This window comes from Danio aesculapii, chromosome 25, assembly GCF_903798145.1.
Source record: "Danio aesculapii chromosome 25, fDanAes4.1, whole genome shotgun sequence".
Classification (NCBI taxonomy): Eukaryota; Metazoa; Chordata; class Actinopteri; order Cypriniformes; family Danionidae; genus Danio; species Danio aesculapii.
This window is the reverse complement of record NC_079459.1, coordinates 11,053,110-11,078,191: the sequence shown is the minus strand read 5'-3', so window position 1 is coordinate 11,078,191 and position 25,082 is coordinate 11,053,110. Positions and strand designations below refer to the sequence as shown.

The window sequence follows — 25,082 nt, the reverse complement described above, 5'->3', positions numbered from 1 at the left end:
TTAGCAACCACAGGTGCTGGCAACACTTCTGGAGCTGGTGCGGCTTCTGCTTGTACCGCTCCAGTAACCAGCTGTTGGACCTGAGTGGTGAGCAAGGAAACCTGGCCGACCAAAGTCTGAATGGCCTGAGCGGTGGTAGCCAATGCCTCATCCTGCCGAACAATCCTGGCGTTGCTGAGTGACACGAATTCGCAGATCTGTGACATACTTGCTAAATTCATAATAAGGTCAGTTCCTTTTGTAACGTGTAAATAAAGATACTGAAAAGGATCCAAAATGCAAATAAAAGTTTATTTGACGAAGTCATAATAAACCAGACAGGGTAGGGCAAACGTGCAAGGTAACAAGGAATACTGGGCTGTAGAGAACAGGAAACAGACAGATGAATGGGTCCAGTAGCCACTCCTCACAGTCCTGAGCACAGACAGAGACACATGAACAAACACAACGAACTGACAAGGAAGCATAGAAGCGTTGCCCAGATATAGACATGGTAATGAATCACAGCTGGCAAGTGGCGAGCTAATCAAAACAGCTGAGTATCGTCATAACACATGACCTAACCATAACAAATACATGTAGACGACCAAAACAAAATAAACCCACGTGACCAAACAGACACTCTGGAGGGCGCACAAACCTGTAACCGTGACATACACTTTCAGTTTTGATTGTACAGATAAGAGCAATACATCAATCGAATCTTTTAGGTGTATACTTTGTTTTGGGTACACTCACAATAACAACAAAAATGTGTGCTTTTGCAAAATAAGGAAAATAAACAGTGTAGGCATTTTTTTCTTTTCTCTCTGCGTTTAGAAACGCAAAAATTAATAGTTTTATCCATTTCTCAGTGAATATATGCAATATATGGTGCATTTAAGCAAAACAGATTTATTAAAATGATATATTTATTAAAATAATATTTTAGTCACCAAGCATATTGAGAAATTGAAAGATAATACAATTAAATTTGAGCAAAATATGGCAAAAATATTGCAAAAAATACCTACAAACTTTTAACTAAATTTTTCATTTTTTTGCTTCCCTTGATTTTTCCTCTTTTTAAAATTTGTATTTAATATTTTCTATTACATATAAATTTGGGTATACTAGTTTTTGGACCGTTATCGTAAGTTATTTAGTTAGATAAGCTCCAGATTTACATTCAGTACTGACTAATCTAATATACATACACAAATATAATATTGTATAGCTTCCAATTAAAAATATGAATTTAAAGGATAGATTTGTGAGGATAGATTTTACTTATTTCAGAGTTTGCCACCGCTGTATGAACAGCCAACTTATCCAGTATATGTTTTACGCAGCGGATGCCCTTCCAGTGTGTTTCCCATAACTGGGAAACACACATTCACTCTTGCACTCACACACATACACTACGGCCAATTTACCTATAGCGTATGTCTTTGGACTGTGGGGGAAACCGGAGCACCTGGATGAAACTGACACGAACATGGGGAGAACATGCAAACTCCACACTGAAATGCCAACTGACCCCGCCGGGGCTCAAACCAGTGACCTTCTTGCTGTGAGACGATCGAGCTACCCACTGCACCATTGTGATGCCCACAGCTGTTTCTTGTTTGTTAATTTAGCCGTCTTTATAAACCCTTTTGTCTGGGGTTTTAGTTGCCTTAGGATTTTGTTTGTCCCTCATGTCTGGTATATTTGTTTAGTGATCTAGTTTATTATTTGCTTATTTTTGGATTGCTGTTTGTTTTTGTTATCATTCCTGCCCTGTTTTGTATTTGCTTAATTTGGGATATTTGTTAGTTCTTTTGTCTGGACTAATTTCAAGTTTTTCGGGTTTTTTTTTGTATCTTGCTTGTAGTTCTTGTGCGAGATTGGGGTTATCTTTTTATTTATTTTTGTTAAAATAAATTGCTGTGCATGCATTTTGTGTTCTGTGATTCACCATTTCATAAAGCTATTCAGATCTAGCAGCAAAAGATTTTTTTTTTTTGAAGGATGAGTTTTCGGATTTTTTCACCTGCTACTGAGAGGAAAGGATTGCTTTGTCTCCAGGCATTGGTGGCAGAACGCCAAGTGGGTGTGGAGGTAGGAGCCTTTGCCCAGTCATTTTGAACTTTGGCGATGGGACTGAGACTGTCCGACTATGAACTTATGACAACTTTTAATCAATGTCTGAATCATTCTTTATCTATAAATTAGATGGAGGATCTAAATATTTTTCAATTTTGGAATTTTGTTATATACCTTAAGCATAATAGTTTAGAATGTGATTTTTTCCCCAAAATTGTCATCACCTCAGAAATTACACCTCGAACAACCATCATTCCAGTGTGTGTCATTGAGGATGGTGAATGATTTGACTCTCTTTTTATTATTCTGGCCAGTGTTAAGTCTTAGCCCAAATAGATTGATAATTTAGAATCTCAGCCTAAAATTATCACTAGTCCAGAGACTTTGATGAGAGTTGAGAGTTTACTGTTACTCCAGCACCTCTTTCTAGGATGGCTGATAACTTGGAGGCTCTGCTTAAGAGAACTGCAATTCATGAACTGTAATTCATCTGTAAGATGGCCATTACTCCAGATTTTTTGCCCAGGATTGTCACCACCTTACAGCCTTTGCCGAAGGTGATCTGCAGTTTAAAGTTGTGGCTCCGTGTCCCTGCTTATTTAAAATTTCAGCCTGAGATTCAATTAAATTAATCTTTATTTCTATAGCGCTTTTACAATGCAGATTGTGTCAAAGCAGCTTTACATAGAAAATTTTAGTAAATTTAAACAGTGTCAGTTCAGTTTTCAGTGTTGAAGTTCTGTTTAGCTCAGTTCAATGTGGTTTAATATCCACTGCTGAGAGTTCAAACTCTAAAGAGCAAATCCATTGATGCGCAGCTCCATGGGTCCCAAACCATGTAAGCCAGCGGCGACAGCGACGAGAAAAAAACTGCACCAATTGGTGAAAGTGAAGAATTAAAAAACCTGGAGAGAAACCAGGCTCAGTTGGGCACGATCATTTCTCCTATGGCAAAACGTCTTGTGCAGAGCTTTTTTTTCTATTTTTTCTGACTCTTTTTTTCTAATATTGTTGAGTCTTCATTTTTAAGTTTTCTTGAGCCCTTGAGTGCCAGTGAGGCTTTGTCTTCAAGCCTCAGTGAGTCGTCATCCTCAAGATGGCCTTACGAGAGTAAGCCTTGACTTACGAGATGGCGCCGATGACGATGGCAGCCTCCGTGTCGTACTCTGCAGTAGTGTTTGTGTTTTTGTTAGTTTGTCCTGTCTAGAGTCATATTCCTACAATTAGTTTCACCAGAGACGAATTGTTGGACATTCGGGCACATACACCACCGAATATTTTTCCATACCTGGATTTATCTGATGTTCTGTTGGACATCTGATGTTCTGTTGGACATCTGTTGGACATCATGCTACTCAAACGCTTTCAAGCGCGCAGATGAGGAAAGCGTGCAGGCGCGCTTGTGAAACTCAGACATTGCGGATTTCGGACCACGCTGCCTAGCATCCATCTAGCAAATCTCCGCTCTCTACCCAACAAAATAGACGAACTCATTCTGCTCTCTCAGACAAACAGGGATTTTCTGCATTCAGCTGCCCTGTGTTTCACGGAAACCTGGCTGAACGACACCATACCGGACAACGCGCTTCACCTACCGGGCTATCAGCTGTTCAGAGCGGATCGCGACGAAGAATCAACGCGGAAATCACGTGGTGGCGGGACGTGCTTTTACATCAATGAAAGGTGGTGTACAGATGTAACAGTTTTAAAGAAGATGTGCTGTCCAGATCTCGAAGCACTGTTTATTAACTGTAAGCCTTTTTACTCCCCGCGCGAGTTCTGCTCGTTCATCCTCGTCAGTGTTTACATTCCTACGCTCGCGCACTCGAGTCTGGCGATACAGAAACTAGCTGATCAGATCACGGTGTTAGAGCAACAACACCCGGACTCTGTTTTAATCATTCTCTGGGATTTTAACAAAGTAAAACTGTCCCGTGAACTGCCAAAATATAGACAGCATGTTACATGTCCCACAAGAGACAGAAATATACTGGATCACTGTTATACTACAATAAAGGATGCATACCGCTCCGTCCAACGAGCAGCTTTGGGACACTCTGACCATTGTTTGATTCATCTGTGACAACAATGACAAACCATGGTTCACTGTAAAACTCAGACAGCTACGTCAGGCCAAGGAGGTTGCTTACAGGAATGGGGATAGGGCCTTGTATAAGCAGGGCAAATACACACTGGAAAAGGAGATCAGAGTCGCAAAAAGGAACTATTCTGAGAAACTAAGGAGTCAGTTCTTCTCCGGCGACTCAGCATACGTGTGGAAAAGTCTGAAAAACATCACAAACTACAAGACACCATCCCCCAGCACTGTAGACAATGAACGACTTGCAAACGACCTGAATGAGTTTTACTGCCGGTTTGAGAAAACCCCCCACACCCACTCTAAACTGCTCTTCACGCCACCATTAACACCTCCACCACCCCCTGCCTCCCCCATACCTGCACTACAGTTTAACGAAGAGGAGGTGCGCCAGATCTTCCGAAAACAGAAGAGGAAAAAAGCACCAGGCCCAGATTTTATAACACCAGCCTGTTTAAAATCCTGTGCTGACCAACTGGCCCCCATCTTCACCCTGATCTTCAACAGATCACTGGAGCTGTGTGAAGTGCCCTCCTGCCTCAAACGCTCTACCATCATCCCCATCCCAAAGAAACCCAAACTTACAGGACTAAATGACTACAGACCGGTGGCACTAACATCTGTGGTCATGAAGTCCTTTGAAAAACTGATGCTGACCCACCTGAAGGACATCACTGAACCCTCACTGGACTCTCTTCAGTTTGCCTACAGAGCAAACAGGTCTGTGGATGATGCAGTAAATATGGGACTGCATTATGCTCTGCAACACCTAGACAGACCAGGGACCTATGTGAGGATCTTGTTTGTTGACTTCAGCACGGCGTTTAACACTATCATCCCAAAACTTCTCCTGCCCAAATTAACTCAGCTCTCTGTGCCCACCTCTGTCTGTCAGTGGATCAACAGCTTCCTAACGGACAGGCAGCAGCTGGTGAAGCTGGGAAAATTCTCATCTAGCATCCGCACAATCAGCACTGGCGCCCCCCAGGGGTGTGTCCTCTCCCCACTGCTCTTCTCCCTGTACACGAATGACTGCACATCAAAAGACTCCTCTGTGAAGCTCTTGAAGTTTGCAGACGACACCACACTTATCGGCCTCATTCAGGACGGTGACGAGTCTGCTTACAGACAGGAGGTTAATGAGTTGGCTGTCTGGTGTAGCCACAACAACCTGGAGCGCAACACGCTCAAAACAGTGGAGATGATAGTGGACTTCAGGAGAAACCCTTCCTACTCCCCAAGAACTGTACTTATCCAGAGCGAGCAGAAGGGCTGCCAAAATAACTCTGGACCCCTCACACCCAGCTCACTGCCTCTTTGAACTTTTACCTTCTGGTCGACGCTACAGAGCACTGCGCACCAGAACAGCCCGACACAGAAACAGTTTCTTCCCTCAGGCAATCCATCTCATGAACACTTGATGATAATAATTGCGAAACCAACATCACTACTTGCTATACACTTTTATACACATATACACTTATTTAACAACACACTTTACATGCCAATTTGCACATAACAGCTGCACATATAACGTTGTATATAGTAATAAACATGTACATACACTTGTCAATCTGTATATTTGCACTCACTACTTACTTCTATTTTTTTTAAATATATTTATTATCTGTTTTTTGTCCTGTCTCTGTAATCCTGTTGCACTGTAGAAGCTCTGTCACGAAAACAAATTCCTAGTATGTGTGAACATAGCTGGCAATAAAGCTATTTTTGATTCTGATTCTGATTCAAGCACCAGTGAGCCCTCTCCTTCAAGCGCCAGTCATCTCTCTCAAGCATCAGTGAGCCCTCGTTCTCAGGCACTAGTGAGTCTTCACCCTCATACGCCAGTGAGGCTTTAGCCTCAAATGACAGTTAGCCCTGACTCCCAAGCGTCAGTGAGCCTTCGTTCTTAGGTGCTAGTGGGTCGTCACCCTCAAGCGCCAGTGAGCCCTCATTCTCCAGCGTCAGTGAGCCCTCACTCTCAGGTGCCAGTGAGCCTTTATTCTCAGGTGCCAGTGAGTCTTCGCTCTCAAGCGCCTGTGAGTCTTCACCCTCAAGTACCAGTGAGCCTTTGCCCTCAAGCGTCAGTGAGCCCTCACTCTCAAGAGTCATTGAGCCTTCATTCTCAGGTGCCAGTGAGTCTTTGCCCTCAAGAGCCAGTGAGCCCTCGCTTTCAAGCGCGTGTCCTCATTCTCAAGAGTCACTGAGCCTTTGTTCTCAAGCGCCAGTGAGCCTTCGTTCTCATGTGCCAGTGAGTCCTCTTTCACTCCAGAACCCAGATCTATGGGTAATCCTTTTCCTAAGCTGGGTATGCCTTTTCCACCAAAACAAACTTTTGTTGCATATAAACAAAGGTTAATTTATCGACACTGTCAGGGTGGCTTTTCTTGCCCATGTATGTGGCTCCCAATCCCAACAGTTGTACTGTGGTAGACTTATGTGTCAGGGACGGGGTTTGACACCGGGTTTCCAGAGTCACAGTCTGAGTGCTTAACCACTCAGCCACAGGTGGACAATGAACCCAGAGGCAAGACGGTACTTGCACTGTGAGATATTTATTTACAAAAACAAAAATCCAGATTTGGAACAACAAAAAATGCAGAGATAAAATAGGACTGAGTTAACGGAGGAACAAAAAGGCCAACAGGCAAAATATCTTTGGAAATAACTAGAGCAGGAGAAACGCATCCAAAAAACAAGTAAAAGGGCTTAGTCGCATAGAACTCTGAAATAAACAGACTTAGGAAAGCAGGGCAAGACTCACGATAACGAAGGCTAGCATCAACAATAACCAAGCAAAGAAACAGGGGAAACTAGACAACTTAAATACACGTGACATAACAGGACACATGTGAAAACAATCACCTAATTACTGAACTTAAAACACATGGGGAAAAATGAGGACATCTAGTGGAGAAATAAAATCATAACATGTAAAAACTAAAGTCATAAAATGACAGATCCTGACATTATGACTGGTCTTATGTGGGACGTTTCCACCATTTGCACCACTATGGTGGCCTCTAGTTTGGACAGCAATTCTAGTCTCATTTGCTCACCTGTGTCATGGACTCTACCTTGGCTCGTATTGCTTCACTATATTTAACCCTGTCTTTATAAACCCTTTTGTCTGGGCTTTTAGTTGCCCTAGGATTTTGTTTGTCCCTCATGTCTTCTATGTTTTTTTGGTTATCTAGTTTAGTATTTGCTTATTTTTGGATTCTTGTTTGTTTTTGTTAGCACTCCTGGCCTGTATTATAAGCGTTGGTGTTGTCTTTTTTGTTTAGGGCTGTAGTTATGTCATTTTCGATATGCACCCAGGGGCGAGGCCAGAAATTTTTAAATGAGTGTCCCTAAATAGGGTGAACCTCAGTGCCTACTCTTAAACTAAGTGTATAATAGCTAGTTTCTTATGTTTATGATCTCTGATAATATAGTAATTATAGTAAACAAGTGGCATTTTTAAGTATCCAACCCTTTTGCAAACTACCAATTTCATTTAATGCTGAAAACAAGTTAAACCAGAATAATACATATTAAACCTCTCTCGTAATACTTATTTCTCAGTTTATTACTTATGTCCTTGACCAGCAAATCAGGGGTGCGTTTCCCAAACAACGATGTAACTCGCAGCTGAACTACCATAGTATGATGCATCATTTGGGAAAAGAACAATGCAGGAGATACGAAAAATGCCTATTTTTACAAATGTCTCGTGAGCCCTTGGGTCAAAATTCACAAAATTGGTCTCATTACATTCGGATGAACATTCTGAATCTATTGATATCCAATTTTCCCATATTCACCATTTTGGGTGTCAGCCATTTTGATTTTTGTCCAAAACGCCATATTTTATGAATGTACTAAGGTATTGTCACCAAAATTGGTATGCATGTTCAACTCCATGCCCTGAAAGTGCTCAAAAATTTTCAGAGCAAGTTAAACAATTTCTAAATTAAAAAAATTTAGAAAAATGCAAATAACTTCTGCTGCTTTGACCTTATGGTCACGTGACTGGTCTTGATAGATTCCTTGGAAGGTCGTGCACGCATTGATACCATAATAATTAATATTCCATAATTTGACTAACTTGTCTGCCATTGTTATGCAAATTGAAACGCTTCTTTTTCGAATGTGAATAACAAAGCAAATTTGGTAATAACTTTTGACTGCATATGCTAATTTTGATGAAATTGAGCTCAAATTATTGCTTAGGTCATGCTAAAAACATAGATACAAAAAATATGCCATATTTTCCTTTGCTTTTTTTTCCGCCATTATGAATTTGGTCAAAAACGTACTTTTTCAAACTCCTTCTAAATCGTTGGTCCAATTTTCATCAAATTTGAATCACGTGATCTTCAGACCTTGCTGACAAAAAGTTATCAAATTCGTGTCGATAGGTGTAATGGTTTTTGTGTAGTGCACTGACAAGCGTGCTGCCATGATGCCAAACAACATGTGAGGCTGTATCTCTGCGATGCTCAAAGATATTGACACAAAATTTTAGGTGTGTCATTGCCATATCACAATCAACAGACCATAAAAGTTTGGTGACAGTGCCACGTATGGGTCAAGAGTTATAAACCATTCATTATACGTTAATAACGAAACTTACATATTTGGTAATAACTTTCAACTGCATATACCAATTTTAATAAAAATGAATTTGGTCGAAAACGTTCTTTTTTTAAATCCTCCTAGCCCATTGGTCCAATTTTCACCAAATTTAAATCACGTGATCTTCAGATCTTGCTGGCAAAAAGTTATCAATTTTGTGTTGATAGGCAATACAGTTGTTGTTTACTATGGAGAGAGATTAGACTCAATAATAATTCACGCAAAAGACACGATGTACACATGCGTAGCCAAATTCACGTACGTAAAATATTTATTTATACTTACAAAAACAATTCACATGCACAAAATAAAAATACATTTTCATAAAATACGTTTCACAAATGCAAAACACCATTTGCAAATATATAAGAGTGTACAAAAAGTTTTGAATGTTTAAAATTCATGAGTTCATCCTGAATGAGAATGTGCAAATCCTCTCTCACATACGACTCACCCTGAATACGAGTGTGTGCATTTTGAGACTTTCCTGTCAGCACACACCTCCCACGTGAGTCACTCGTGCCCTGTAGCCAATAAGATGCGAGCTTACATGTTGGTTAGAGGAACAGACTGCGCAAAAGGAGCGCAGAGTGGTTGACATCGAGTACAGCTCTCATCTGATTGGCTGAGAGGTACGAGTTGCCTGTTTCTGGCAGGAAAGTCTCAAAAGTGCACACACTCGTATTCAGGGTGAGTCGTACGTGAGAGAGGATTTGCACATTCTCATTCAGGATTAACTCGTGAATTTTAAACATTCAAAACTTTTTGTACACTCTTATATATTTGCAAATGGTGTTTTGCATTTGTGAAACGTATTTTATGAAAATGTATTTTTATTTTGTGCATGTGAATTGTTTTTGTAAGTATAAATAAATATTTTACGTACGTGAATTTGGCTACGCATGTGTACATCGTGTCTTTTGCGTGAATTATTATTGAGTCTAATCTCTCTCCATATTTACTGCACCGAAAAATGTGCTGGTACAATGCTAAACTGCATCTAAGGCTGTAACTCTGCAATGCTTATGCGTATTGACACAAAACTTAAACTGTGTCATTGTCACCTCACACTGACCACATCACATAAATTTGGTAACAGCGCCACCTACTGGTCAAAAGTTATAAACCAGTAAATTATTCAAATTCTTATGTTTTTTCTTACATTTCCAGTTAAACGATCTTTAGATGTATTCAGAACTCATTGTTTCACTTGATCTGCTGCTCTATAAAGCTTGCTACTCATGGCCTCTGGACTGCTTTGTCATTGGGCCTCTGCATTGCTTGGCCCCGCAATTGCTGCTTGCAGCTATATTTATTATTATTATTAATATTAAAAGTAGGATATTGTTTATTTATTTTTATATATTTTTTAAAGTCTACTTTTACAATTTGACATGCAAACCACTGCAGAAATGTTCTAACCAACAGGCCCATGTTATATACAGTAGGCTACATTTCTTAAAAAATAACCTACTATAAAATAAAAGCATTAACGTATGCTATGTTTTTTTTTTTACAAGCTTTGGAGCAATAACTGTAAAAAATATATTAACTTTGGACACAAAACATAAATTCTGCTCGACTGTTCAAAATAACATCAGTGTTTTCGAAGTGCTCTGCGAATGGAGCTCAATTGCATCAGAATCAGTTTTATTGCCAAGTGTGCTTCACACACAAGGAATTTGTTTTGGCTACAGAAGCTTCCAGTGTACATAAAGTGACAACACAAAATAAATATAAAAAAAATAAAGATGATCATCTATAATAAAGATGAACATTAAGCATTAAACAGAGATGCAGTTAGTAAAAAGATGTAAATGTTGAGTTGTATATACAGATTTGTTAAAATATACAGGTTATAATGTGCTGTGTACAAATGTGTATGAGAAAGTATTACATTGTATAGTGTTATAAGGTGCTGTGTACAAGTGCGGATAAGAAAGTATTGCACATATTTATTGCACAGCTGGGGAATATTTAACTGTTCATGAGGTAGATGTTCTGAGGAAAGAAACTTTTCCTGTGTCTGGCTGTTTTTGTGTTTGGTACTCTGTAGCCTCGACCAGCCGGTAACAGTTCGAACAGGAAGTGTGCTGGGTGCGAGGCGTCCAGAGTGATTTTGCGAGCCCTTTTACTCACTCTGGAAGAGTACAGTCCTTAAAGTGTAGGAAGGGTAGTGCCAGTGATTCGTTCAGCAGCCCGGACTATTCGCGGTAGTCTACGGAGCTCGGTTTTTGCAGCTAAACTGAACCAGATGGTAATTGAAGTGCAGAAGATGGATTGGATGACCTCTGAGTAGAACTGTACAAGCAGCTTCTGTGGCAGGTTGAACTTCCTCAGCTGACGAAGGAAGTACAGTCTCCGCTGGGCTTTTTTCACAATAGAGTCTATGCGAATGTCCCACTTCAGATCCTGAGATGGTGGTGCCTAGGGACCTGAATGACTCTACAGCAGCCACAGTGCTGTTAATGATGGTGAGTGGGGGAGTGCAAGGGGGTTTCTCCTAAAGTCCTCTATCATCTCCACTGTTTTGAGCGTGTTCAGCTCCAGGTTGTTGTATCTGCACCATAAAGCCAGCCGCTCCACCTCCTGTCTGAATGCAGACTCTACAACATTCTGGATAAGGCCGATAACAGTAGTGTCGTCGGCAAACTTTAGGAGCTTGATGGAGGGGTCTTTTGCAGTGCAGTCGTCGGTGTACATGCAGAAGAGCTGTGGGGAGAGAACACATCCCTGTGGGGGAACCAGTGCTGATGGTGGCGCTGTCGGATTTTGCCTATTCTGACTAGCTGTTGTCTATCTGTCAAAAAGCTGGTGATCCATTGACAGACAGAGCTAGGAACAGAGAGCTGGGTCAGATTGTACTCAAGCAGTGATGGTGTTAAAGGCAGAACTGAAGTCCACAAACAGAATCCTTGCGTAGTTCCCTGGTTGTAAACATGAAGACAGCTAAAACTGAACTGTAAAAATACTTTGAAAGCAAATTACAGTTAATTTGTGTTTTGGAGATAGGATAAAGTTGTTGGGTGACAGAGAAGTGTTCTGATTGTGTGTGTGTGTGTAAAAAGATCTGTTGAAACTAAAAGTTGTGTAGAATAAACTAGGCATTAGGGATACAGTGAAGCAAAGTGAACCTTGTCTAGTAATGTTTTACCGATATTCAAATTTGGTCCTCTGCTTTTAAGCCATCCAAGTGCACACACACATATTGAGTGAGGAATGAGAGAGCGCGTGCACACACACACACACACACACACACACACACACACACACACACACACACACACACACACACACACACACACACACACAGTGAACATATACCTGGAACAATGGCTAGCTATTGCTTTCAGCACCTACAGTAGGAAGCAATTAGGGGCTTGGTGTCTTGCTCAAGGGCAGCTCAGCTGGGTATTAAAAATGAAGAGAGTGTGGTTTATTTGTGCCTGAGTAACATGGAGAATGTGATTGGTCTTGTTCAGGTAATAGATCAGAATTTCATCAAAATGATCACAAAGTAAAATTCTTAGAATGCCTTTTATGAAGCCATGAAATACAGTATATTTCTCTGTGGTCTTCTTTCTGGGAACTGGATTTCATTTAAAGAGAAGGAGCTGTGGGATCTATTGTGTTGGAGACAAATATTTCACAATGATTTGTTTCATCAAATGATATTGTTTGGGGTTTATGTCAGATGTTAAATTTAATAGTAACACTTTACAATAACAGTACATGAAAAATGATGGAATAATATTACTTAACTAACAATCATGTACTAAAAAGTAATTAAGGTAGCCATTATTCACTCATGAACTCATGTTGAAGTTATAGTTAGTTATGATTGGCACATGCATTAACTCATCCTTAGATCATAATAAAGTAATGTTTAATTTACATATTAACACACCATTGGTCATGTAGTGTTATTGTAAAGTGTTACCAATTTAATATATTAAAAGTATAATGTTGCAGTCATACATTTGTTCAGGGAAGTAATTTTTCTATTCTTTTTGATCGTAGGATTGCACCTTCTTCACACGCAAGGAGATTCTTCGGTGAGTGTACTTTTTTGTATTTTCTGTTCTTATTTTGTGAAAGCAATATTTGCCACTCAGTGGAACAACTTTACCAGTACAAGAGAAGCAATAAAACCAAGAAAAGAGCAATTATATATAAGCACATTGATGAGTCTTTTATTTAAAATGGGCAAAATTTAAGTGATTTTAAGTGAATGTAGTCATTTAGCAGATGACTATCAGAATATTTCTCTTACAGCACTGCAGCAGCAGCAACAAGTGTGTATTTGGCCTTTAATTTGACATTATGTCCACATTATCTATTAGAGCAAGGCAGTTGAGATATGATCATGCCTCCAGACCTATACACCAAATTAGGCCCTGTCCACACAAACACAGGAATTTTCAAAACCACACTTTTTTCTTTGTGGTTTTGCTGTTTGTCCACTCAAACATGTGGTACTCTCGGTACAATGTGGTCATGTGGACACTACAGCCGGAGATTTTCACCTCAGCCAACACAGCTAAGTTCACACCGAATGCAAAACACGCAAATTCCACACATTCGCTGAGATTAAAAAAAAACTAAAGCAGGGAAAGCCCTGTTTATAAAAGCACTCATGCACATGTGGACATGGCCTTAGACTGGTAAGAGAGCGATTTTAACAACCCTGGGTGGCAAGTAGAGTTTGCCTTGCTCGCTCGCAGTTTTAAAAAACTTTTTTGGTGCGTTAATCTTGTCAATAATATTGTTCAAAAGGTCATGATTCGCACTCATTAAATAATAGCTTCATACAGTTTTTATTTTACAGTCTTCGGGTGATACAAAACACAAACGTTTCGGCACAATGCCTTCCTCAGTTTTTTACCCTGGGTATCAAGACATGTATGCCTTACTATAATGTAAATAATAACATTTTCAGTTAACAGTTAACAGTTAATAAGATTATACACGTGACTACCGGGACATGTTAATACGCGCAGCTGTCAATCAATTCAGTGGGCGGGGGGACCGCACTCCTACGTCAAGTTGCGGTCGGTCTGAAAACCGCTCCAATTGGTCCACCGTTTTTATGTTTCTAAAATGAAAAAAAAGGACTGGGTGTGTTTTTATCACCCCAATATGACGGTCTATACACCATACCTGCACATATGTCTATCCAAACAGCTTGAAAAGTAGATTTTTCACCATAGGTGCCCTTTAACAGATTGGTTGAGTAAATTGGAGAGTTGTCTCACTCTGTCAATAAGCTTTTTTTCATCCGTGATTGGCAAACAACAGTGTTGGGCACGTTCCTTTAAAAGTGTAATGCATTATAGTTACTAGTTACTTTACACAAATTGTCAAATAACTGAGTTAAATAATGATAAAAGTAACTAATTACCAAGGAAAGTAACTATTGCGTTACTTTAAAAAAGTCAAATTTGTCATTCATTCATTCTCTTTTCGGCTTAGTCCTTTTATTAATCTGGGGTCGCCACAGCGGAATGAACCACCAACTTATTCAACATGTGTTTTAGCAGCAGATGCCCTTCCATCTGCAATCCATCACTGGGTAACATCCACACACACTCATTCACACATATTCACTACGGTCAATTTTAGTAAACCCAATTCACCTATACCACATGTCTTTGGACTTGTAAGGGAAACTGGTAGAAAACCCACCCGAACACGGGGAGAACATGCAAACTCCACACAGAAATGCCAACCGACCCAGCCGAGGATTGAACCAGCGACCTTCTTGTTGTGAGGCGATCGTGCTACCCACTGCGCCACCACGTCACCCTAATTTGTCAAATGACTATAAAATAAATAAAAAACATCATACACTAATCTACACTATTTTAATGTTGTGTGACAATGTGAGAGACGAAGGCAGCATGTCCTCAACTATATATGTAGATATTATTTTGTTTAATTCTGTCTGAGTAATGTGTTTGCGGTTGAGACAAATTAACTTTTATTTGCTTTGACGTTGTGACTTTGTCTCCTCCTTTGGTAACAGAGCTCACATTATGACCTGCATAGCAACTAATTTTTTGATGGCATGTGATGATGTAAGGTGCTTCTTTACATTAGAAATACTTGTCACAGACGCTGAGAGGCTCTTGTGACAGGTGCTTGTGTGAACACTTGCCCTACTCTGCCTCTTATTGGCAAACGATGAAAATGTACTCTATCTAAGCCAATCATTCCATTCTCAGTTACACTACATTCACAGACACATCAATTATCATCGCTGGTTGTTTATGTGTCCCGCCCCAGCCCCGAATACACACATACACACACCCCAAAGAAAGAGAGGTCCTACGGCTGAGAGAGAAGCTGCTCTCATGAAAACTGACCTTGCAAGTTTTTTTCACACAGGGCTATATAGTTTTGGATTTAGTTTTTCCTTAATCATAAAAAAAAATCTTTAATTAAAAACTGCATGATGTGTCTACTTGCCTCATCTTTGACTAATATTGACTTTTTGGTGATGTGAAAAATTAAAATGTGACAAACATGCAAAAAAGGGGGGACAAACACATAAACATTAGCTGAGCAGCTTACGTTGTAACACCATAGGCTCTGTTTGATCTAAGTGTGATGTCTAAAGTGGATGGTGCAAAAGCTTGTCAAAATCCATGTTTGCTATTTTAAGGATGGTTTGTGTTCTGGCACATGGTCTAAAAGGGTTGTGCTTATTCTCTTATTGAGTTATGGACATGTTGTGAGCATAACTTGCATCAAACCAATCAGAGACTTATCTCTCGTTCCCTTTAAGTGTCAGTTGAGTCACATTTACATGGAGGACTTTGTAAGTAGAAAAACTGAATTCTTCACTAGCAAGAAAACAGTTAAAGATCATCTGCGCAAGGATAAAGACCATCTACAAGGTGAGCCTCTTCCATTCAGCCATGGAATAAGGAAACAGAGGTGGACACACTCTACTGAAGACTTCCATTACAATGCTTATTTGTACTTAAAAGTTTTTATTGTTCGTTTAGCACTAATATTTGTTTCAAAACAAATAATAAACAAACAAATAAACACACTTCCTATTACTAATGTCTCTTCATGGTGTCATGGCACCTGCAAGACCTGGGAAATAGACAGAGTAAGAGAAAAGGAGATGTAAAAATTAAAAGAGTCTACAGATAGAGGAAAGAGAATTTTTTTTTTTTACATTGCCCAGCCCACAACTGGTAGGCGATGGCTCCTCCGCCTCATGGGTGCCCAGCCGTGAGCCCCTTGTTCAGTTTCACTCTCTGCTCCTCCTATTCATGGCAGCCGGCAGCCGGCAGCAGGCTTTGCCTCTTGGCAAACGGCTGCGACATTTTCTTAGATTTATTCAATGGTGGTAAGCCCCCCATCTTTTGCTCCACCCAATCCTGGCGACCGGCAGTATATTTCTGTGTCTGGTGAACAGGGTGGCTCTTCCAGAAATGGCAGCTGACCCTCCAGTTTGCAGTGGATGGCGGTGAGTTCCAGCCTACCTGCAAGCTGCGGATGTGCTGGCCTTGAGTGTCTATGGTGGCAGACTCTGTTCCTCTGGCTCAATGGCACCACAAACTTTCCTCAGCGGTGAGGGCTCTGAGAGCATGTTCCTCCTTTCTCCCAGATTTCGGCATCACTGTAATGAAGTTGATGGCCACCTGGACGAAAATGGATGAAAATACTTCAGCTCACATGCAAAAACAAGAACTTTTTCAACTCTGCTGCTCTGTGTTTCATGGAAACCTGGCTGAACAAAGCTATTCCGGACACCACGTTAAACCTACCGAACTTTCAGCTGTACAGAGCGGATCGCGATATGGCATCAACAGGCAAAACGCACAATGGTGGGACATGCTTTTACATCAACAGAAGGTGGTGTACGGATGTAACTGTGCTAAAGAAGATGTGCTGTCCTGACGTGGAAGTCCTTTTCATTAACTGTAAGCCGTTCTACTCGCCACAGGAGTTTTCCTCATTCATTCTCATCTGTGTTTATATTCCACCACAAACACATGTGAGTACTGCGCTGCAACAGCTGGCTGATCTGATCACAGAGACTAAACAACAACACCGAACTCTGTTTTTATCGTTCTCTGTGACTTTAATCCGGCAAAACTCACACATGAGCTGCATAAATTCAAACAGCATATTATATGCCCCACCAGAGACAAGAATATTTTGGACCATTGCTACACCACAATAAAAAATGAATATCGCCAGAGCAGTTCTAGGCCTCTCTGACCACTGCCTGGTTCATTTTATACCAACTTACAGGCAAAAACTTAAAACTACTAAGCCAGTATTCAGGACTGTTAACGACGAGCTCACAGAGACTGTAACAACATACATCAGTTTCTGTGAGGAGTTATGCATCTTTACCAGGACCTACTTATATCATTTTACATGGTCCACACCAAAACTTAGACAGCTTCGTCAGGCCAAAGAAGATGCCTACAGGAGCAGGCACAGGATCTTGTACAATCAGCCCAGGAACACACTGACAAAGTATATTGGTGTGGCTAAGAAGAGCTATGCCAAAAAGCTGGAAAACCAGTTTTCTTCCAACGACCCCGCATCAGTGTAGAAAGGTCTGGAAGACATCACTAACTACAAGACTCCATCTACTGTAGATTTGGGACCCCCGACCAGACATCCCACACCCGCCCTGACCATCTCTCTACACAGCCATCAATGCCTCTAGTCATCCCCCACACTTCAGATCAGTGAGGATAATGTGTGTCAGATCTTCAAGAAACAGAGGAGAAGGAAAGCACCAGGCCTAGATGATGTTTTACCAGCCTGTCTGAGAACCTGCACTGACCAGCTGGCTCCCATTTTCTCACAGATCTTCCACAGATCACTGGAACAGTGCAAAGTTCCATCCTGCTTTAAATGCTCCACCATCATCCCAATCCCGAAGAAGCAAAACATTACAGGACTCAATGACTACAGACCTGTTGTCTTAACATCTGTGGCCATGAAGTCATTTGAAAGACCGGTGCTATTAAAACTGAAGGACATCACTGGAACTTTGCTCGACCCCCTGCAGTTTGCCTTTAGACCAGTCTATGGATGATGCAGTCAACATGGGACTGCATTATACCCTATAATATCTGAACAAACCAGGGAACTACGCAAGGATTTTGACCATCATTGCTCGAGTACAAACTGACCCAGCTCTCTGTTCCTAGTTCTGTCTGTCAGTCTGTCACCAGCTTTCTGACAGATAGACAACAGCTAGTCAGAATGGGCAAAATCTCGTCCGAGTACCGGTGCCCCCCAGGGATGTGCTCTCTCCCCACTGCTCTTCTCCCTGTACACCAATGACTGCACTGCAAAAGACCCCTCCATCAAGCTCCTGAAGTTTGCAGATGACACTACTGTTATCGGCCTCATCTGGAATGGTGATGAGTCTGCATACAGACAGAGGAAGAGCAGCTGGCTTTATGATGCAGATACATCAACCTGGAGCTGAACATGCTCAAAACGGTGGAGATGATAGTGGACTTGAGGAAAAAACCCCTTGCACTCCCTGCACTGTACTTCCTTCATCAGCAGAGGAAGTTCAACCTGCCACAGAAGCTGCTCATACAGTTCTAATCAGCTGTCATCCAATCCATTCTCTGCACTTCAATCACTGTCTGGTTTAGCTTAGCTGCCAAAACGACCACCGTAGACTACAGTGAATAGTCCGGACTGCTGAACGAATCACTGGCACTACCCTTCCTCCACTTTAAGAACTGTACTCTTCCAAAGTGAGAAAAAGAGCTTGCAAAATCACTCTGGATGCCTCACACCTCTGGTCGGCGCTACAGAGCACCAAGTACAAAAACAGCCAGACACAGAAAAAGTTTATTTCCTCAGGCCATCTACCTCATGAACAGTTAAATATTCCCCTACTGTGCAATAAACATGTGCAGTACTCATACGCACTTGTACACAGCACCTTATTACAATATACAATGCAATACTTTCTTATGGGCCGTTTCCACTGACTGGTACAGTACAGGTCGGTACGGGTCACCTTTATCAGGCTTGCATTTCTACCACACTACCAAGAGTACCCTTTTGGTGGGTGTGGTTGTCAACAGAAAGTTTCAGTCAACGTCATTCTCCCTCGAACAAATGTCTACAGTAATGCCGTACAGGTCGTTCACTTATCATATAAGAAGCACTTGTCACAAAACAGATGCTTTATACACATAAATACTTGTTTATAAATGTTTATTACTAACTTTTCTATGAACATAATTTGATTATAATTGCAGATCTATGACAGTGCGAAATAGTCTATTGTAACAACTGCAATTATGTAAAATAAATAAATAAATGAACATATATGAACACACACAGACCCTTACAGCCTCCGATATGTTACCAATTACAGAAAAACTACATACAGCATACATTTAGTCCCTATTTAGGTTCATAAACAACACGGAACATAGCCCACAGTCAGTGCAAACCTCTCATCTGTGTCTGTAATCTTCACCAGCACATGTAAGCTCAATTAGAGAGTAATTTTGTAATTCAGAGTTCATAATTGTCCAAAAGGCAATGATAAACATGGCAGTTTGTTCGTGATTCAGGTTGCTGAAACAACTCTCTCCTGTGTTGTGTTGGGCTACTCCTTTGTTCGCGCTTCACTCTCGCATTTGTCGCATTTTTTCTTTTTAAAAGGATCAGTTGACGGAGACACTTCAATAATTACACATACACGTTATTATCATCAGCTCAAGAAGTTCAAATATAGACGCGATCGCAGGCTCCCGGAAGAAAGCGAAAACCGCTCGCACTTTTAGACGGCCTCGTGAAACAAAAATAGGAAACCGCAGATTTTGTTCTTCTTGGCTTTGTGTCTGTACATCAAGACAATGACAAGGTTTGTTTGAGCTCGGGTCATCCATGCATATAGTTTTACAGTGTAATGTCTTAGCTGTGTATAAAAACATGGCGGTCACTTTGTTTTCATTCTGGCTAGCTCCTTGAGCTTGTGACGTATCTCTGTAACCAATCAGCGTTCCGCTGTGCATGTAGCTCCACCTTTTGGTACCCTTTCTCGTGTTTGGTACCCTTTTGAAAGGGTGCCGAAAAAGTGGTACGGTTTGGTACGACTTTTGACAGTGTAAACGGCCATAAAAGCGTACCAAACCGAACCGTACCATACCGTACTACTCAGTGGAAACGGGGCATTATATGCATTTGTATTTAGCACCTTATAACTTGTAAATTTATAACAAATCTGTACTTATAATTTAACATCCAGAGCTTTTTGACTAACTGCATCTCTTTTTTCATAATTAATTTTGTATTGTCAATTGTCACTTTATGTACACTGTAAGCTTCTGTAGCCAAAACAAATTTCTTGTGTGTGTAAGCACACTTAGCAATAAAAACACTTCTGATTCTGAAAATGAATAAATATGCAAAATAATAATACACTAAATTCTGCCACATTGACTTATTTTTATTACATATTGACAGTATTGTGAAAATACTTTAAAAATACAAATACATTTCATATTTCTTCAAAGTATACTTTACAAAGTCATGCATTGTAATTTTGATAATATACACAAAGATAAAGTGCGCAATAATCAATACATTCACTGACAAAATGTCAAAAACACTATAAAATGTAAATACCTTTCTGAGGATACTTTGTTTAGTGTAATGTCACCGGAATATTACCATTTTATAAAAGGTTCTCTGAACTCATGAAATCACATTTTTAATGGTTTAACCCATTAAATAACATAAAAATTTAAATACATTTACATATTAAAAATGTAAAAAAAAAAATCATACTGCTGCTTACTGATTCAAGAATTACCATCTTCGTTGTAATTGTATGGTTTTCCAATGGCCCTGTTTGTAAAAAAAAAAAAAAATGCAATGTCAATACTAAGTCTACATATATCAAATACATATACAAATGTCACCATGCCATTAATATAATTTTCAAAAACTTCTGTTGGGCCACAACATGTAATTTAAAGTGTTTTCAAGGAAGATGGTGGTTGTTTAGTTAGTAGCTAACTAAACACTAGTGTGCTAGTTATTAGCATAGTAACAGGATATTTGGGGCTGAACAACTTTAGATTTTTGAAAGTTGACTTTTATGTTATTAAAGTCGAGTCAATAATGACTAGTTGCTATTGATGTTGTCAATAAAAAACAAGATTCTAAAGTTTTGCAACATGCCAAAATATGTCCTTTATTTGCAGAAAAAAATATACATATGCTGTTTAACAGCTCATATTACTTTGCAAAAACAATGCAGTCTTGCCAATGACTAATTTTAATGAAAAACCAATGCATTGTCAACACTTTCATGTCAGGCTAGTTTAAGTGCTACAGTAAATACATGCAGTAAACACTATGAGAACTGCAAGTTCTACAATTAATTTAACATTAAGAAATACTTTACTGCAAAAATAATCAGGGTTCCTACGCTTTCACAAACAGAATCAAGAACTTGCAAAATCACCATTCATTTTAAATCAAATACCTTTGTAATGCATACCCTGCCATGAAAGTCCTTACTCTACTTAATATTTCACCTACACTTTAAATTTACCTTAAAATGTAATTTTCAAATATTTTGACCGTCACGTTTGTCACGTTCTGTGATATTCAAATGCGGTTTCTGAAATGTTATTAAAAATGTATAGGTCATCAGCACATAGATAAAGTTATTTCATAATAACATAATGCACAAAAGAGGCTAAAGCAGACTCACTGCCAGAGTCCAGCTTAGATGCATATTTTACCGCAATGATGGCCAGAAAGCTGCTTAAAATGCAGCTCAAGTCAGGCGTTTTAAGTGGTTTTTGTCTTATATATTTTTTTTTTCAGATGTTTCCTCACTGCACATTTTTACCATGTTCACTTGGGACCATGTTCAACATGTTCCCCTCTCCGATCGGCACTCCACTCCCCCACATTGGACCTGCACAAACTGGGACTGAGGCATTGCGGGAGATCGTACATGATATAAGTTACCATCAGACCTGTTTCCCCTTAGGGCACCACTCTCTCTCTATTTCTCCCTCTTTTCAAACTGCAAGAAGTGAAGATGAAGGAAATGATGCAGCTCCATATCCTGCTCAAACTCGGTGACCTGGATGGCGTCATGGCGTACCTGTGGGGCTTCGAACTACTGGCAGTCAAAAAGACATGGGATTGTGGGATTGGAAGCAGTGGGTCCAACATCTCGCCCTGTTCCTGATGGGGGAGGCCCAGCGAGCCTATCACTCCCTCCTGCCCGAACTTCAATTCAATTCAATTCAATTCACCTTTATTTGTATAGCGCTTATACAATGTAGATTGTGTCAAAGCAGCTTCACATAAAAGGTCACAGTAAATAGGAACAGTGTAGTTCAGTTTGTAGTGTTTAAGTTCAGTTCAGTTTAGCTCAGTTCAGTGTGGTTTATCATAAAGACTTCATAAAGACTATGCTGTGTTCAAGAGGGAGATTCTGGCTGGTCTGTGCCAAACACCAGCGCATGCAGCAAGTGAGTTCCAACAGTGGGCATTTGATCATCGCCACCCGGCCAGGACACAAGTGGCATCGAAGGTTATGCTCCACCGCCCTGCCAGGTCGATAGCATCTGGTTGGCATCTGGTTATGCTCCACTGCCCTGCCAGCTTGATTGATTTCCTGGTGGCACTGGAGCTGGCATGTAATCTCTCACCTGGTTCTCCATGGAGATCTCAAACACAGGAGGATGCGGTGCAGGAGAGACCCTGCCCTGGGTATTGGCTCACATCCACCACTGCCGCACCCAGGGACCACGGTGACACTGGGCCTGGACAGAGAAACACACGGGTTGAGGTGGAAGGAGTGTTGAGATTGTATCACACAGTCAAATGATCAAGCAGCAGCCTGGGAGACATCAAGCAAGGCCTGTTGTTTCCAGAGCTGTGCCCGTTTCATCTCGAGGTCATGAGTCTGTGCTTCCACTGTCTCCAGCTCCAAAGCCTCGACCAACGCTATTCATGCACTTAAAGATAGACACACAAGCAACATTGTACATAACATACCTGTCAACCCCTTTTTCCTGAGATTCTCCCGTATTTTACAATTCTATCCCGCTATCATCCCGTAAAGGTATTTTCCCGTATTTCTCCCGTATTTGCAATCTTGGATGGCAATAAACATTAAAGAGCCAATCCTTCCTATACATAACCCATACCGCCAAACCACCAGGGGACGCTCCTTGCTCTTAAACGTGAATTTGTTATGTGCTTTCATTTTATTTAGTGTTACATATTGAGTAACTTATTTTGACAATAATGGTGTGTATTGTTCCTGTGTGTGTTGTATCCTCTTTTTTCTGTCTATTTCTCTCTATCCACATGAGCGGAGATCAGGTGCAGCTGTAAAAGGGGCGCCGCCGATTATAAAAGCATGCTGTTGGCGCTGTTCATCGGGTTCTTTTCCTGTTTCCCCTCACTGTTGTGTGTGTGAGCAGATCGCTCTTAGTTCTCTGTGTGGCAGTGATATCTTTCTGTCTTAAACCCTTTTTCAAAGTCATCTGGTGGGATACTCTGTTAAATATGGTAATAGGATGGTAACTCACATTAGCATGGCTGATCATTTATTTCCTGTCTGCAGGCCTTTTATAAAGTCATCTGGTGAGATACTCTGTTAAAAACGGTAATAGGACAGTATTCTGTGTTAGCTGTGGTGCTTAATAATATAAGGGAAGGCCCTTTTTCTTTTGTCACGTTTTCTCCTGTTTAAAGGATAGTCAAGGAGGGTAGAATTGTTGTTTTATTTACAGGACTTTATTTTCGGTTTAGGTAAGAGATCCTTAATATTAGGTAGCGTACTTTGTTTTGTTTGTTGTTTTGGCCTTTTATTCCCTAGTTTTAATACTGGAAATATTTATGTTTAATAAATCTGTTACCCCTTCTCGACAACTTGGCCTGTGTGTGTGTGCTTGGGGAGCAGGAAAGGGGACTCCGGGTGACCTCTTTTAATAGACGGCCATCCTTATCCTTAACATTTAGGCATTAAAAATACTTTGATTTAAATGTAAAAATGGCAGGATTCCCTTTCTTTCCATTACAGGTGCCATTGCCCCTCCTATGCAATCCTCAAAACAGTTAATGTAAGTGGTGCGTGACTGTCAGAGGTGCTCCATATTGATAAATAGACGCTGTTTCCCAAACGGATTCTGTACATGCGATTACAAGCGAAGCAAAAGTAAATACTCTAGGTTTTGGGTGCGTGTTTGAACAGACATATACACATAATAATGTAATCATATTAATCTTGGTGGGTTTTCTTTTAAACAACAAATTTAATCTTAAATGAGCATAAACAGTTAGGAAAGCAATTGAATGCTTTCATTATAGATCTGTGCATTTTTGAAGTGACACCTGTTATTTAATGTAATCAAATGAAAAATCATAATGAGAGGTTCATTTGCTGCTCTTTAATCAGATTTGTTTAAATTATACAGTGAAGAAAAGATTAATGGGAATTGAAAACGAATAAATTTTTATAATAGCTATTAATTTTAAAACGCTAAACTGTTTAAACAGACTAATTTATTTATTCATTCATTCTTTTTTTTTTAGCTTAGTCCGCCAACTTATGCATCGTGTTTTACACAGGGGATGCCCTTCCAGCTGCAACCCATCACTGGAAAACATCCATACACACTCATACACAAACATACACTATGGACAATTTAGCTTACCTATAGCTAAACTATAGCGCATGTCAGAGAGAAATATGGGGTGGCATGTGTCAAGAAATTTGATTGATGACGTCCACGCCCACTTCCGGTTTAAGCCCCGCCCCTTTTAAATCTAAAATTGATAATTCCAGTAATTAGATTCTTATCAGTTTATTTAATTAAATTAATAATTCCGGTAATTAGATTCGTATCAGTTTAATTAAATGAATAATTCCGGTAATTAAATTATAATTCCGGTAATTAGATTCTTATCAGTTAATTTAAATGAATAATTCCGGTAATTAGATTCTTATCAGTTTAAATTAATAATTCCTGTAATTCTTATCATTTTAATTAAATTAATAATCCCGGTAATAAGATTCTTAACAGTTTAATTAAAATAATAATTCCAGTAATTAGATTCTTATCAAGCTAAATAAATTATAATACCGGTTAATTAAAATATTAAATTAAAGTTAATTAAATTTTAATCAAATGAAATAAAATATATCAACCGTTATTAAAACCATATTTTAATCAAATCAAATAAATAATATTATATTTTAATTATTGCAATAAACTGTTATAATTATATTCTATTATTT

At 39.8% G+C, this 25,082-nt stretch overlaps 1 protein-coding gene across 1 annotated transcript in view; it reads left to right on the top strand.

Annotated features, from left to right (window-relative positions):
- The window catches only part of cib2 (calcium and integrin binding family member 2), a 120,084-nt gene that overhangs the window by 18,700 nt on the left and 76,302 nt on the right, over window positions 1-25,082 (top strand). The window contains exon 2 of the mRNA XM_056451871.1: window positions 12,806-12,840. Coding sequence (XP_056307846.1) covers window positions 12,806-12,840 — 35 coding nt within the window. The remainder of the gene's footprint in view (window positions 1-12,805; window positions 12,841-25,082) is intronic.